Raw genomic sequence first — 16,627 nt, 5'->3', positions numbered from 1 at the left:
GACTTACACATAATGCGTTAGAGTTGGCGGGTATGTAACACCCCAGCATTTTGCTTGGTTGAATGAAGTTAAAAAACATAAAAACATGATATCAAAAGATTCAAATTCTTTAATTTTACTTCCTTAACTTTTGTTGGTCCCACTTGCATTGCGAAGATTGGTGCATGCATCATTATCGAATCATAAACACCCCGTCCACCTTATTGGATCAGGTAGGTACTTCGAATGTAACAGATCGTTTGGAGTGCAGGCTTACTTTGTCCCCCTAATGTTCTTACAGGGCCCCTGTTTCTCAACAGAAGCGGCCCTGGGACTCCCTAAGGCAAAATCCTGGTGAAAACACTGTGCTCATTTTTTTTGTGGACATGAAAGCCTTTGAGGAATTCAACATTGTTTTCTTCACAGTAGAGCGCTTGGTCTTTTTTGACCCAACCAAGGCAGCAAAGTTTTTGAAGAAATTTCATGTACATTCTGTACAATGGTCAAGGAAAGTATGTTTCTAAAAAAGGGGATTGTAAAAGGTTTCATACATGTACTGGTTTTGTTCATCTTGACGTCAGCGTGAAAGAAAAACTACAAAATGTGCCCGATTTGAAGTTGATTTTAGCAGGCCTGTAGGGAGGAGGGGTGATGATATGCATTTTTCGTTTTTTTGAGTAGCCCTTTATCTTTGAGCATAGTTTTAAATGTCTACTGTTTTCTGTGGAAAAAAAGTAATACTCACGGCACAAAAGAGGCTCTCTTCCCTGGCTGCTATGCACGTCCACCGTCTAACAGATAATAATAAAGCTGTCTCTTTGCCAAAAAAAATCAATTTTGAAATTTCAAAATTTGAGAAATATCCGTGTTTTTCAAAACATTCGCAATACAGTCTCAGACCCTAATTCACTACCACACCCCCCCCCCTCCACCCGGAGACTTCCTCATCCGGTCTTGTTTGGTCCGCCTCCTCCTTGGATCGCACCTCCCCATAAAAAAAACCTGGCTACGGGCCTGTTTAGGTTGAATTTTGGCATATGCTTAGCTGTCTTTACTACAATGTAGCTTTCATTACTTAGAGGGGACTGTCACTTTATAGAGGGAAAAACTAACTGAATGCACAAGCAAAATAACGAGTTTATGTGACAATGTGACAAATCTAAATTTAATGTAGAATGTAGACTGAGAAAAAAACAAGAGTCTATATTATTTTCTGTATCATTCTTGCTTGAATCTCTACGGTAAATTGCCTAAAATCCAAAAAATCACAAAGAAGTGTCCTGCAAAAATTTGTGGTTTTTGGCTCAAAGATGCTTTCAGAATGTCTTTCAGAAATGGCCAGTATTTGCACTTTATTCATTCTTTGTTGCGGAAAATACGCCATTATACGCCATTACGCCAAATGTTAGGTGATCACTAGTCAAAGTGAATATAATGTTTCATCAATCATGACTTTATTTCATGAGTTTTCCCGATTCGCGCTCTCTTTACCGGTCAATTCACGGATCACACAAAACCCCTTTCAGACCTTATGTTAGGTTAATTCTAAGAGGTACCATATAGTGCAAGTATTTTTCAAACCCTGTATCCAGGATTGTAAAAGATGTTTTACACATTAAATGAGTAAAAATAATATACCAATTTATTTAACATACTTTATGTACAAAATACAGTGAAACCTCAAGTGTCCGCTGAATAGAGGGTGTCCGCTTAATAGGGATTTGTCGGTAAAAACTGTGCAATGTTTGTTAACGAGTAATATCAACAGTTACTCTGTACTGTAATAATTATAAAGTTCCATGTTGTTGAGGAAGCTATCCAGAGTTCAAGTTCATTAATTACCAACTGAATATTGGTCTAATCTACCTGTAGTTTATTGACAGCTAAATGTACTGATTTAGGGAAAGTTCATTTAATATGACAAGGGGGGGGGGATGAAGATATTGAGGGGGGGCTCCGAAAATTTTTAGACACCCGAAGGGGGGGCTCTGAAAAAATTGTTGCGCTAGGAGGGGGGGCTCCGAAAATTTGTATACTTCAAAACCAACACATGACATCATCATACAGATCGGATGGTTTTCAACTCAACAATTTAATGACCTGTGCAACTCAGCTATATCACGTGGTTTACAGATATAACAAATGTAGTCTCAGTAATTATTACACTCTTGTTCATCCCAAAAATGCTTTAGAAAATTTCAAAAATTAGAAATGCTCAAACTTTTTATAATAAAACCACATTGATTCAACAAGATTTCAAAATCTGCTAACGGGAACTATAAAAACGATGACTCTGTAACAAGAAATGTTAAGAAATGAAGGAGGACGGGGCGGGGGGGGGGGGGCTCTGAAATTTTTTCGACTACCAGGGAGGGGGCTCCTAAAAAATTGAACCGCTAGCGAGGGGGGCTGCTAAAATTTCAAGCTTTGAGTTTCAATATCTTCATCCCCCCCCCCCCCTTGTCATATTAAATGAACTTTCCCTTATCTTTATTAATCGACTACAATACATATTTCAAGAACATAATCCAGTACTACAAGTACTAGTACTTGTCAATTCAGTCCAGTGTCCGCTTAATAGAGGTTTTTAACAATAGAAATTAGCCAAATACAATTTATTTTAGTGTCCGCATCTGCTTAATAGCTAGAGGTGTCTGCTGAATAGGGGTTCATTGTAAGGGGAAATATAAGACGTTAATTTTCAGGACCTGGCTTAGTGTCGGCTTAATAGAGGGTGTTCGCTTGATTGGGGGTCCGCAGAGGTTTCACTGTACACTGTAACTAAGGGCCTGCTGTTTACATGAAGTTGGGGAACACGAGGTCGGTGAGGTAACCTGCTTAGGTGGGGTAAAAAAATAACCCTCCTTTACATGTACGTGCAATCTTATAACCCCACCATCCAGGGGTGCACTTTCCCAAGATTATTGAATGGTTCGTAAGCATGTAAAAAGGAAAAATGCTGGCAAACCACGTGTTTTGGCATTTAATGCTCTTCCACACTCACTTGCTGCAACCTTCAGTGCTGCACTGGCATTCTATTGTTACCTTTAATAATGATGCAAAGCCACTGCCAAAGTGAATTTTGCGCAAATTTGATGTACAATGTATCACAAATCTGACCCCAGCTAGGCGGGTTACCCCACCTTGAAATGTTTACACGTACATGGCAAAATCTGACCCCGGCTAAGAGGGTCACCTGGTCTGGCAGACCAGGCTTATCCACCTTGGCGGGTCACCCCACTTATCATGGAAATGTTATCAAATTAAAGTGAGAAAATGTATGGACTGGCGGGTTACCCCACCTAAGCGGGTTACCTCACCTGCCTGGGGTCCCCCACCTCCATGTATACAGGCTCTTTTGGCCTTAATATATGATACCTGAGAAAGCTTTCATGGACTCATTTTACTGTTCATGTACCTGTACTTGTGTCTGGGTTGCATGTGGGGGTACCCCTTCAAGCCCCAATAGTGACCAACATCAATTTTCTCCTAACAATATCCATATGTTGCCAAGAGAAATGGTTATGAGAGTTAATAATATGATCACCTAAGAGAAAAGGCTTTGATCTTAAACCAAATTCTCTCAACTTTTTGTTTAAGGAAGTGTATGGAGACCAGTCTGGAGAATTTGTATGTGGATATTGGGGATGAAAGGGGTACATGTATTCACTGCGTGTTTTTGCTGATCTTTGTTCTTTAATCCTCAGTTGCACCAAAAATCACACTGAAATCTCAACGTACTGTAACAGTAGATGAAGGCAATGTGATAACGCTACTGTGTGTTGCCACTGGCAACCCCAAACCATCTATCACCTGGACAAACGGCACTTCAGTTAAGCAGCAAACCTCGATTACCAACTACACCATATCATCAGCTGCCAAACAAGATGCAGGGACATACACCTGTACAGCTCGTGTTGCTGTTCCGTTACCGAACGTGCAACCTGATAGTTACCAAGTGACTGTGATAGTGAGATGTAAGTGTGTTCAGTTTGTGTTAATTAATTAGTCTTTTGAAACTGAGTTCTTAGTATTTGCATGAAAATTAATGTTATGTACATGTACCGCCGTATGCCCCATTTTCCTTTAACACTTAATAAACACTGTATTTTTTCCCCTGGCTTTCTAGGCATTACACCACAAACAGCTGTCCAAATTCAATTTTTATTAGTTCAAGAGCCATTTTATGTATTTTCTTTTCAAAATATCATTTTTGCTTGTTTTACCTTCCCTACACATGTTCTATATACATTTAGTTCAAGCTACATGCATTTAAACTGAAGTCTATTATGTCTAGTAACGTAGCCTAAAACTGTTTTGTTTGATGGAAAAAAGGTGGAATAGTAGATGATTAGTTTTCTGATGGATTCAAATAAATAAAATCTACTTAGCTGCCCCAAAAAGTTTTCAGGGACTACTGTCAAAGTATTTATAGGCAAAATCAATCCAAATCAGACATACATTTGAACATTGTAACATGATTAAAAACCCAGTTAGGCAGGAGGCAAAACAGTTGTTTACATGCATGCGAGGTGGAGGAGTTAAATTTGGAATAGCCTGCGATCATGCCCTCTCCCTTTATCTCTGTAATCTGTTTCCGGGAGGAGGGCATGATACAATCCTTTCACAGATCACATGCAAAAAAGCCAGAATCTGGACTTTTTTTGGTTGAGCGCATGCTCGTTAAACAAAGTGCTATTTTTGCGCCGGGACATGCTGTATTGTCTATGCAAGCAATATGATCATGTCATAATGTTGTCAAAGAACCAATCTGCACACTCCCCTGGCAGTTTCTTGATCAACTTAGGTGCAAATAGCTGTAAATTAATCAACCATGGAATAAAACCCTTGGGTCAACAATAAATTAAACGTTGGTAGTGCTGGCAAAATGGCTAATTTTCCTGCGATTTTAGTACTCCTCCAGCCCACTTCAGGTTACTGTGAAATACACTTCTACTTTGAAATACACTCTGAGATCACTGAGATACATGTGCGTGGGGTTATTAACTGATAGAATTGATAATAAATTGGAAAAATGTAATTTAATTAATCAGCATGCGCTGAACCGTGAACCTGTCCCTTTTAATTTAGAAATATAAGTCATATAACTGCGTGTACTTAATAAACAAATCCAGCTAGTCATTAGAATAGGATTTGAAACTCTGGAATGCAATTCAGCCACACTGACTGATGGTAGCCTGCGTGCCGTCGCAGATGTAATCTATACACCCAGTTAGTAAAGTTTGCAAAGCAGCACCAGGATTCTTGTTCTGATCCCCAACAAATTTCCCTTCAACCTGATTAACAAATGGACGATGGCATCTATGGACAGACCAATGATGGCGCATTGTCAAATCCTGAGTTTTATTTTTGTCTGTCGAACAGGCTACAATCCTCCTGTAGGATTATACAACATTCTGAAACTGTAGTAATAAAGTTTTTTTTTCATGTTTTTAGATAAGCCTCAAATTAATTTTCTGACGTCGAATCGAACAGTAAATGATGGCACTAATGTGTCATTCTCCTGTCGAGCTGATGCTGTTCCCTCACCTACCACATACAACTGGTTTAAAAATGGAGTAATAATACCCAGTGGTTCAAGTGGAGATTTGGTCAATTCTGGTCAAGAATTAACAGTGACAAAGGTTAAAAAGGGAAGTGCTGGCCGATACAGTTGTTCTAGCAGAAATGATGTGGGAACTGGAGAAGAAAGATCTACCTTTCTTACTGTTAACTGTGAGTTTTACTTTAATAACAAGTTCACTTAAGAGAGGCTGCTGAGAAAATATAATTAATATTTTCTTCTTGCCCTTTTGACTCAAACTACATGTAATCTTTTTGCACCTTACAACACTTGGTCAATCCAAAGAATAATTATCATAAAAGTTAGGGCTGAAAAAAACCTTAAATTCAGCTGGCCTTTGGACAGTACCCTCTTTCTGCCTGCTTAGGACCATTGTACAAAGGAGATTCTGACTCAAACTACAATCCCGGACAAAAGTCCTTGGGATAGTACTGCAATATTCATATTTTTCTGTAGCCTGAAATTCAGGCTAATTTTTCTGGTATTTGTCGGTTCCCTCTTAAAACAGTGCATCCTTTTCGAAATTTTCTTGCAGATCTCCCTCCCCCCACCCTATACAAAGTTAAAACTCGGAAAAAATTCTGGATACACGCATCCAATATTGTTTGTGGGGTGAGGGGCGTGGGGTTGGACCTGCGTGAATTGGAAAATGCCTCAAAAAGGCAAAAGTGTCCCAAGACTTTTTTCCATGATTGTAGTTTACTTGGGGGTGAAGAGGAATAACCAGGTGATTATTGCTACACAATTTTTTCTTAAAAATTTCCACCCCCTTAAAAATCAAAATTTTTTGCCATTATTCCAACAGAAAAATTTTTTGTTATTGCATCGTTCCACCCCCAAAATGGGCATTATTTCAATTTGAAAAATTCTGTCTTTCTTTTTCTATCATTGTTCTCCAGCCCAGTTTGACTTAAAAACTATCTATTGGTAGTTAGTAAAATCCAACTAGTGGTCTATTATCAATGCTGCATTCTGATTGGTTGAGCAACTACTAGGCTATATGTTATAGCCTACTTGTGGTGAAAAGCGTGCACTTTTTGGTGGCAAAAAAGGATTAAAGTCTAGCTTTAACTAGCTAAAATTTTTTTATTCTCGATATTTTTGACCAACTAGTTGGATTTTACTAAAACAATTATTCCTCTCGCACTCATGGCCTCTGAGTCAAAAGCCCATTTGACCTTCTGCCTCATGGGCTATTGATTCAGAGCCCATTCGGGCTCGAGGAATAATTGTTAATAACCAAAGGTTAGGAAAGTGCAGGCGAGTTTTAGGATTCTGATCAAAGTCAAATCACTCTCGCTTCAATGCTGGTTTGTTAAGCATGTTTCACGTGATAGAAGGTCAAAACGTGTATGATTAGATTGCATTCTATGCATTTCATAATACTTAGTGGAAGTGAAAATGAGTGCTGGCTACATTACATAATAGTATGTACATGTATATATGGGCCAAGCATTTGTAATAGCAACCTTGATTCTATGTAGTTTTTTTGTTTATTGTCATTATCATTATCATGCATAATCAGTGTTCTCCTTATCTTAGCGCCTGAAGCAACACTTCTTACCGCCTGAAGCAACGGCCTGAAGGTTTACTAAAGTGAAATAAGTACTTTAAAAAAATATACTTTTAAAATACTAGGTTATGACCTGATCCAATTCCTACTTGCCACAAGGAAATGAATGAATATATGGAAAAGTACTAAAGTATACACAGCTTTTCTTTTTTATGGGCCACGCATTTTGGAAGGAGAACATTGAAGAAAGAGTAAAATTATTGGAATCAATCGTTTAAATTGTTGTGTAAAGGTAACAACGGCCGATTTGCATAAAATAAGTCAGAAAATGAAGGAATGACGTTCAGAGTACTGATTAGCTGCTAAATTTCCCAGCAAGGGCGGGGTCATGTCCCGCACTCCACTACTCCCCTGCCCCCTAGAAACGTTCACCTCTGGTGCATATTTTTTGCCTTACGGGCTATGAGTGGTCCCTTTTCTGCTGAGCTAAAATTTAGGGAGAACATTATTATTATTATTATTATTATTATTATTATTATTATTATTATTATTATTATTATTATTATTATTATTATTATTATTATTATTATTATTATTATTATTATTATTATTATTATGAGTATTACTACAATCACAGACAAAATTAGTTGGGAAGGTTGTACAACTTAACAGTAGTCCGTTTTAATCCTGAAAAAACAGAGTTTTCTCTTTTGCTAAATATCCCCCGTCCCCCCTATTCATTGTTGGGATATAACAGAACAATTGCGCGCACAAACATTAACGTTTTGATCAACATTGGGCCAGGGGTGGGGGGAGGAAGAAAAAGAAGAGGTAAAAAAGGCAACCTTCCCAACACTTTTGACGATGATTGTAGGAGAATAGGAAATCAACTTTAAACGCATATAAAACTTGTCGCATTTAACATTTGGTTGAGATATCTCGCCCTGGAACTGTGCTGATAATGCACTTTCCAAACTATATAAAAAATATAATAAAGGTTATATTTCGGTAAAATCATAAATACATGTAGGAGAATTTTGCATCTGACGTGCGTGACATTTCATAGCGTGACCACAAAATCCACTGGGTGAAAACGCTTTCTTCTAAGAACGCCAGAAGAAAACATTTAAGGCCTTTAATTTTCCTCATGAAGCAAGAGGACGTTTCCTTCGCGTGGACTATGTAGAAGGAATGGCCACAGCTGGTCTGTTTCACCAGATTTAGCGAGAAGTCATGAGGGTATTTTTAAGTAAGAAAATACTGTACGATTGCTGTCGTTGTCATGTATACATGCATCTTTTTCATCAGCGGCATTATTCCTGGTTAACTTTTGTTGTTTCCTATCAGAGAAATATTTTGAAAGATGTTACAAATACAAATGGCATAAAGGCTGCCACAATAAAGTTTTTTTTTTCATTCCGGCGGTGTTAAACTATCCTAGAAAAACATGAAATTTGTAGTTGTGAGGGAGGAGTGAGATAAGTGCTGAATTAAAATCTTCTAGACTTTATTTTCGTAAGGCCTGAAAGTAATACGGAACCTCTATAAAAGAAATTATTCAGCCATGTTCAGAGTTTATATAAAAATTGCTGTGCTAGCGTCGCCTGTCAATCATTCAGATAATTTGAGAACAGTAAACAACATGGGTTTCCACATTACTCCACCACATTACTCCATAAGAAAATGCGAAATATATGCACAATGAACCAACTTTCAAACAAGAAAAGGGCACAAACATGTAAACCATGTAAGAATATGGACAGCTTTTGTCGCATTTATCTACGGGGATAAATTTAACAACTGTTTCCCAACATTACTCCATTTAAACAGTGCCCCATAAAGGTCAATTAGCAAAGTTAGTTTAATTTTAACGCTATCCATGGAGTAATGTCGTATTTTACTTAGAATTAAGCTAAAATGTCTATTTAAATTCGTTTGGTTAAGTCCTTGCAAAGCCCCCAACAAGTCCATTAGGCTATCTTGTCGTTAGCGCTACTATAAAGGAATTATTTTCGGCTACGAAAATGGAGTAATGTGGTGTGTGATGACTTTGCGTGTGTTATCCTTTTTAATTAGGTTAACGAAGACAATAGACGCCTTAATCTAAATCAAGAGCGTACTATGTTCTCGTTTTCTGAAACCAGTTTCGAAAAGCAGTGCCACAAGGGCTTAACTAGAGTTATTCAGCTAGAGAAAGTAGCCTCTAGAATTCAGCAAATTTCCACTCAGCCTCATAGTTTGCTCGCGTGGCAAATGGGCATGTGCTGAATGTTGTAAAGAATGGGGGAGCTGCTAAGGAATATGTCAGCTGCAATGTAGCGATCCGAATGATTTTTTGGGGAACTGGTGAACGCACTATATCTTGCTTTAACATTTAAAGCATATCAGCCTATGCTATAGTCAATAGCTTTCACCGAAAATAATCTTGCACTTGTATTTTGGCCCTCTTCCTGTGCCCCATAAAGAGCAATAGTTGTGCTTACCGGGTTGCAAAACATGCCGAATATAAACAGGCGTGTGCCCCAAAAATTGTCTTAACAAGGTACGGCAAATATTTTTTTTCAACAGAGTACTGTTTACGAGTGTTTTTTGAAGACGTTTCTACTGACAAAAAGTCGTCGATTTTTGACCTTTTACTGCCACACCCAGAATTTTCAGACAATCACAGACAAAATTAGTTGGGAAGGTTGTACAACTTAACAGTAGTCCGTTTTAATCCTGAAAAAACAGAGTTTTCTCTTTTGCTAAATATCCCCCGTCCCCCCTATTCAATGTTGGGATATAACAGAACAATTGCGCGCACAAACATTAACGTTTTGATCAACATTGGGCCAGGGGTGGGGGGAGGAAGAAAAAGAAGAGGTAAAAAAGGCAACCTTCCCAACACTTTTGACGATGATTGTAGGAGAATAGGAAATCAACTTTAAACGCATATAAAACTTGTCGCATTTAACATTTGGTTGAGATATCTCGCCCTGGAACTGTGCTGATAATGCACTTTCCAAACTATATAAAAAATATAATAAAGGTTATATTTCGGTAAAATCATAAATACATGTAGGAGAATTTTGCATCTGACGTGCGTGACATTTCATAGCGTGACCACAAAATCCACTGGGTGAAAACGCTTTCTTCTAAGAACGCCAGAAGAAAACATTTAAGGCCTTTAATTTTCCTCATGAAGCAAGAGGACGTTTCCTTCGCGTGGACTATGTAGAAGGAATGGCCACAGCTGGTCTGTTTCACCAGATTTAGCGAGAAGTCATGAGGGTATTTTTAAGTAAGAAAATACTGTACGATTGCTGTCGTTGTCATGTATACATGCATCTTTTTCATCAGCGGCATTATTCCTGGTTAACTTTTGTTGTTTCCTATCAGAGAAATATTTTGAAAGATGTTACAAATACAAATGGCATAAAGGCTGCCACAATAAAGTTTTTTTTTTCATTCCGGCGGTGTTAAACTATCCTAGAAAAACATGAAATTTGTAGTTGTGAGGGAGGAGTGAGATAAGTGCTGAATTAAAATCTTCTAGACTTTATTTTCGTAAGGCCTGAAAGTAATACGGAACCTCTATAAAAGAAATTATTCAGCCATGTTCAGAGTTTATATAAAAATTGCTGTGCTAGCGTCGCCTGTCAATCATTCAGATAATTTGAGAACAGTAAACAACATGGGTTTCCACATTACTCCACCACATTACTCCATAAGAAAATGCGAAATATATGCACAATGAACCAACTTTCAAACAAGAAAAGGGCACAAACATGTAAACCATGTAAGAATATGGACAGCTTTTGTCGCATTTATCTACGGGGATAAATTTAACAACTGTTTCCCAACATTACTCCATTTAAACAGTGCCCCATAAAGGTCAATTAGCAAAGTTAGTTTAATTTTAACGCTATCCATGGAGTAATGTCGTATTTTACTTAGAATTAAGCTAAAATGTCTATTTAAATTCGTTTGGTTAAGTCCTTGCAAAGCCCCCAACAAGTCCATTAGGCTATCTTGTCGTTAGCGCTACTATAAAGGAATTATTTTCGGCTACGAAAATGGAGTAATGTGGTGTGTGATGACTTTGCGTGTGTTATCCTTTTTAATTAGGTTAACGAAGACAATAGACGCCTTAATCTAAATCAAGAGCGTACTATGTTCTCGTTTTCTGAAACCAGTTTCGAAAAGCAGTGCCACAAGGGCTTAACTAGAGTTATTCAGCTAGAGAAAGTAGCCTCTAGAATTCAGCAAATTTCCACTCAGCCTCATAGTTTGCTCGCGTGGCAAATGGGCATGTGCTGAATGTTGTAAAGAATGGGGGAGCTGCTAAGGAATATGTCAGCTGCAATGTAGCGATCCGAATGATTTTTTGGGGAACTGGTGAACGCACTATATCTTGCTTTAACATTTAAAGCATATCAGCCTATGCTATAGTCAATAGCTTTCACCGAAAATAATCTTGCACTTGTATTTTGGCCCTCTTCCTGTGCCCCATAAAGAGCAATAGTTGTGCTTACCGGGTTGCAAAACATGCCGAATATAAACAGGCGTGTGCCCCAAAAATTGTCTTAACAAGGTACGGCAAATATTTTTTTTCAACAGAGTACTGTTTACGAGTGTTTTTTGAAGACGTTTCTACTGACAAAAAGTCGTCGATTTTTGACCTTTTACTGCCACACCCAGAATTTTCAGACAATCACAGACAAAATTAGTTGGGAAGGTTGTACAACTTAACAGTAGTCCGTTTTAATCCTGAAAAAACAGAGTTTTCTCTTTTGCTAAATATCCCCCGTCCCCCCTATTCAATGTTGGGATATAACAGAACAATTGCGCGCACAAACATTAACGTTTTGATCAACATTGGGCCAGGGGTGGGGGGAGGAAGAAAAAGAAGAGGTAAAAAAGGCAACCTTCCCAACACTTTTGACGATGATTGTAGCTTATTTATTTATCAGTGTTTTACTATCCTTTTTTTAGATGCCCCCCAGACAGTCACTGTAACACCCAATCCAGCAGCAGTCGTCAAGCTGTCACAGAGTATAACACTAGACTGTACGGCTGATGGTTATCCTGTTCCAACCCTCTCTTGGCAATTTAACGGAGCGTTTTTAAGTGGAGCTACACAAAAGACTTATGCTTTGAATAATGCAAAAGTTGAAGATGCTGGTAACTATTCATGCGAGGCGAGCAACTTTCGGGGCAAGAAAAAAGCTTTTCGAGTGGTAAATGTGGAATGTAAGTACAATGGAACAGCAGTGTATGTGCACAAAATTATGTTACTTAAAACAGTCGAACCTCCATATGCGACCACCTCTTGTTAAGCGACAACCTTCCTTCCCCCCCCCCCCCCCCCCACACACACACACCCCAATCCAAACACCAAAATTTTCCCAGTCAAAGCGCTACAGTGCAGGCCGAGGGTGATTGCCATTATGCCAAAATTTCCGGAAATTTCGGTGCAAACGTAAATGGAACGGTTTGGCCCAGGTGGAAATTTTCCGGTCAAAGTAGTCCACCTCCAGAAGTGGTCCTCCTTGACTTGTCGGTCCGGACCGACCAAAAATTGCCGTTCCGTTTTCAGAAATTGTCGTTTCCAGTCCCGCTCCAGCTCGTCACTACACACACTAGTCAAAATGGCGGATAGTTCAGATGTAAGTGTTTACGAGTGCAGCGTGTGTATGTAAGCTTCAGACGCAAGACCTAAACTTTGTCCTTATGCACAGTTGCACACAAGGCTATGGTAGAGCAACGCGCCTTAATTTGTTTTTTGTTCTGGTTTTCATCAGTTTTTAAAGACAAATATATTACGGGCTTCTCCGAATGTTGACGATGTTTTCCCACGTTTTTCTCTTAGCAGTATATGACCCTAGCCCTTACGACCATACCCAACAATCAATTCGGTCGGAGGTTTGGTTCCGACGCGTTCCATTTTCCCTTAATAATATAGTCTGAGTGGTCTCTAACCGGTTGGTCCAGTATAATAGAAAGCACCCCAGAACTAAGTGAACAACGCAAATTAAAAGAAAGACTGTGAACAACGCAGACAGGAAACTGACGCAATGGACGCGTCACCTGGAACGAGAGTACGCGTCTACGCTGACGAGTGTCTACGTCATGAAAAGATTTTTCTTTGTATAAATTCACTGTGACAGCTTTGCTTTTTGGGGGAATTGTTGTGAAAAACAAAGCAAATCCTCGGGTATAAAAAAGCTTGGTAGTCACTCATTCTAAGGAACTTTTCATGAGGCAATTTGACCATGATTAATCGAGATAAATTTGGCGACGTGGAGGGTTTTCGTTTGTAAAATAATCATTTGGCATCCTAGGTCTTAAATGTACAGTAAAAAAACCCCACATTACAGCCACCCTCGGTAAAACGGTCACCTCGTTTTTAGGGCCACTTTGTTTTGGCCGCCTGGCAAAACGGCCATATATTTTCTTGAAAAAAAAAACGCTTGTTAATACGGCCTAATCTTTTTGGCCCATTGGTGATCGTATATTAACGGGGTTCCACTGTAATTGTAATTCTACAAATGCATGTTCTTACTCCTGAAGAAATATCAGAATTAGAACCTCTTGTTAACGACCACCTATTCCAAGCGACTCACGACCACCTTTTGGCCTGATAACTTCAAGGTTCAGGTGCAGTTCACGTTTGAACCGCAGGAAGGGCTTCCAGCGGTAAGTGATTAACGGCAAGGTTTTTTACCACAAAAAATTGTACAGCCTGGCGTTTAGAGGTATGAACTAGCTTTTTATATCCGTTTGCGATGTGTTTGTTGGATTTTTCATCTCGAATCAATGAATTATTGCTGATTTTTGGGCGATTAAAGTGACGCGCTTCGATTTGATGAAAATGACATGGTGGCCCTAAACAATGAACGCGTAGTTCAAATTGATTTTATATTCCTTCCTGCCGTACTAACAAAAGAAAGTATTCTGTTCCACTCCAGAATTAAATTTTTTTTTCTTTCTTGTTACTGAATTCATAACTTAACTCAGTCTCTGTTTAGTTCCTATTTTTAACGTATCACTCCGCGAATTTCATTTTATTTTGCTTATTTCTTTGAGACTGGGGAGCCCAGGCTTCATAAGCCTTCTGGTTTCTTCTGGGCTCCCTTGCAACCTTACAATTCCTTTATGAATTCTTGTATTGTATTATATTTTGGCTAAAGAAAAATGAACTGAACTGAACTGAACTGAATGCCTTGCTAAAGTTTGAAATCTCGGCAACGCGAAACTGCAAACGCGTAACTGCAAACTGCGGTTTGCGGTTTGACTGATGCTAAAGGTCTCTATTAACTTAGAAATTACATAAGATAAATACTCCTACAAAAAAGGGATGTGTCGGGACCTCTTCTTGAAAAGGAATAACCGTAAGGTTTGATTATCTGTCGCTCTAAGTAATTTGTGGACAGAATCCTGTGGTCTCACCACTCAAATCAAACCTCTTTTTCTGAATTTTTGGGCAGTAATTAGGGTCATTTATTTCGTAGGATTTTACTGTTTATACTACTACATGAGAAATTTCTACAATTTGATCGGCTTAGAGCAGTGGTATTTCAGCTTAATTTGAAATACCTACTTGTAAAAATTACAAACCTTTTGCAGGTAGTAGAATAAACGAATAATAGCATGATTTGTAGATGATAGTTGGCACAAACATCACCTGTGATATTTCGAAGTTGTCTCAAATTTTACTCGCCTAACGGCTTGTGAAATTACATATAACAATTTCAAAATATCACTCGTGGTATTTATATACGAACTGTTTGATTGGTTACCATACTGTAGGAGTGAAATGGGGTTTTCTTTTAAGAGTGTGTAGATTGATTTTATTGTAATCCATTTGGTATTTATTTCGTCTCAGATGCTCCCACAGCAACTACTTTTACAACTGGAACTCCAAACAATGCTGTAGTAGAAGGAACAGCAGCAACCCTTACATGCAGTGCAAATGGATATCCAGCTCCAGAATATACCCTAAAACGTGGAAACACAGTACTTGTCCGGAACTCTGCGACAGGAACATATGACATCAGTAACGTACAGCTTAATACTCACGATGGTCAAGTGTATTCTTGTGAGCCAAGCAATGCAGAAGGAAGTGGACCACCACAAAGCCTCACTCTCACTGTACATGGTAAGTTCAAGCCGCTACATCTTGGAGTATCCACATACAAATTCTCCACACTGGCCTCCTTACATTTCTTTCCAGAATTAGCTGAGAGAATTTGTCAATAGATTAAAGCTTTTTCCTCTCGGCTGGGTTGTTCGAAGCTGGGTTAAGATAACCAGGGTTAGTGTGAAATTTGAACTCAGATATGAGAGCTTAAAAAGCAAATCCAGTTTAATTCTCTTTGCCTACTGGCTACAACTTGATGACTGGATACTCTAAAAAGAATAGAGAAAGTTATCCGAGAGAGTGCTTTTGATAAAAAGAAAAAGAAACCCGGGTTACCATTTAACCCCAGATTAGCTAAGTGGCGTTCGGGCAACTGGACCCTGGTGATTATTTCACTTTTTCTCATAACGTTTCCTTTTATATTATTGTATTGATGTTGTAAGAAGAAAATTGACATTGATCTTTTTTGGGACTTGGACACCGTTGCAAGCAGGCAGCTCCCTTCTGCTTTGATGAGATCTTGCTGTTAGTAGCTGTTTTTGCAGTTCTTTCCCTGAGTGAGAGTCCTGTGTTCAACAAAAACTCAAATTTACCAACTTAACTCTCACTGCTCACTTTTGGGAGCAAGGCTTGGCGCAATGGTCAGAGCACTGTCCTTCCACCAATGGGGCCCGGGTTCGAATCCTGGTGTCGACGCCATATGTGGGTTGAGTTTGTTGTTGGTTCTCTCCCTTGCTCCGAGAGGTTTTTCTCCGGGTACTCTGGTTTTCCCCTTTCCTCAAAAACTAACACTTCCAAATTCCAATTCGGTCTGAAACGCAGGGAGACGTTTCAACGAGTTCTCATGAATATCTAAATGCTCCGTGGGTAAACAAATTACAATTACACTGGATATGTAGGATAAATTTGCTTCCTCCAAACTGAAGTTACGCTCATTGAAAGCTTGCCGAAGCTGCCAAACGGTTACAGAACCTCAGAACACCGCACCGCAAGCACTGATCATCAGCGCGAATTTCTGAACGGCTACTTGACTGTATGACATCGTTCCTTCCAGAAAACAAAATTATTGTGTCAAAACCTCGCTTCTCGGAACTCGAGACTCGATCCTCGCGTCTCGAAACTCGAAGCGTAATCGAGTCTCGAGAATCAAATAGAGACTGTCAACTTAGGGCCTGTTTACAAGGAGAGAGGGTTACCCTTGTGCTAGGGTTACCCTTGCAGGGGTTTAAGTTAGATCTGGTTTACTTGAAGTTTTCTATGGAAAATACCTTTTACAGTTCAGAAATTGGATATTTTCGTCCAAGTTGTTAAGATTACTGGTCACGCATGATGGAGGAAAGTTGTCCCTAGCAGAGCATTTACAAGGAAGGTACACTGTCGGGTAACCGTCTTGCAAGGGTAATCCTAGCACTCAGGTAGGGTTACCCTT

At 39.0% G+C, this 16,627-nt stretch overlaps 1 protein-coding gene across 1 annotated transcript in view; it reads left to right on the top strand.

Moving 5' to 3' along the window:
- The window catches only part of LOC140949610 (vascular cell adhesion protein 1-like), a 37,927-nt gene that overhangs the window by 13,653 nt on the left and 7,647 nt on the right, over positions 1-16,627 (top strand). The window contains exons 4-7 of the mRNA XM_073398768.1: positions 3,687-3,956; positions 5,437-5,715; positions 12,051-12,308; positions 14,944-15,216. Of these exons, the coding sequence (XP_073254869.1) occupies positions 3,687-3,956; positions 5,437-5,715; positions 12,051-12,308; positions 14,944-15,216 (1,080 nt within the window). The remainder of the gene's footprint in view (positions 1-3,686; positions 3,957-5,436; positions 5,716-12,050; positions 12,309-14,943; positions 15,217-16,627) is intronic.

This window comes from Porites lutea, chromosome 10 (assembly GCF_958299795.1).
Source record: "Porites lutea chromosome 10, jaPorLute2.1, whole genome shotgun sequence".
In the NCBI taxonomy this organism is placed as follows: Eukaryota; Metazoa; Cnidaria; class Anthozoa; order Scleractinia; family Poritidae; genus Porites; species Porites lutea.
This window is presented reverse-complemented; position numbering and strand designations above follow the sequence as displayed.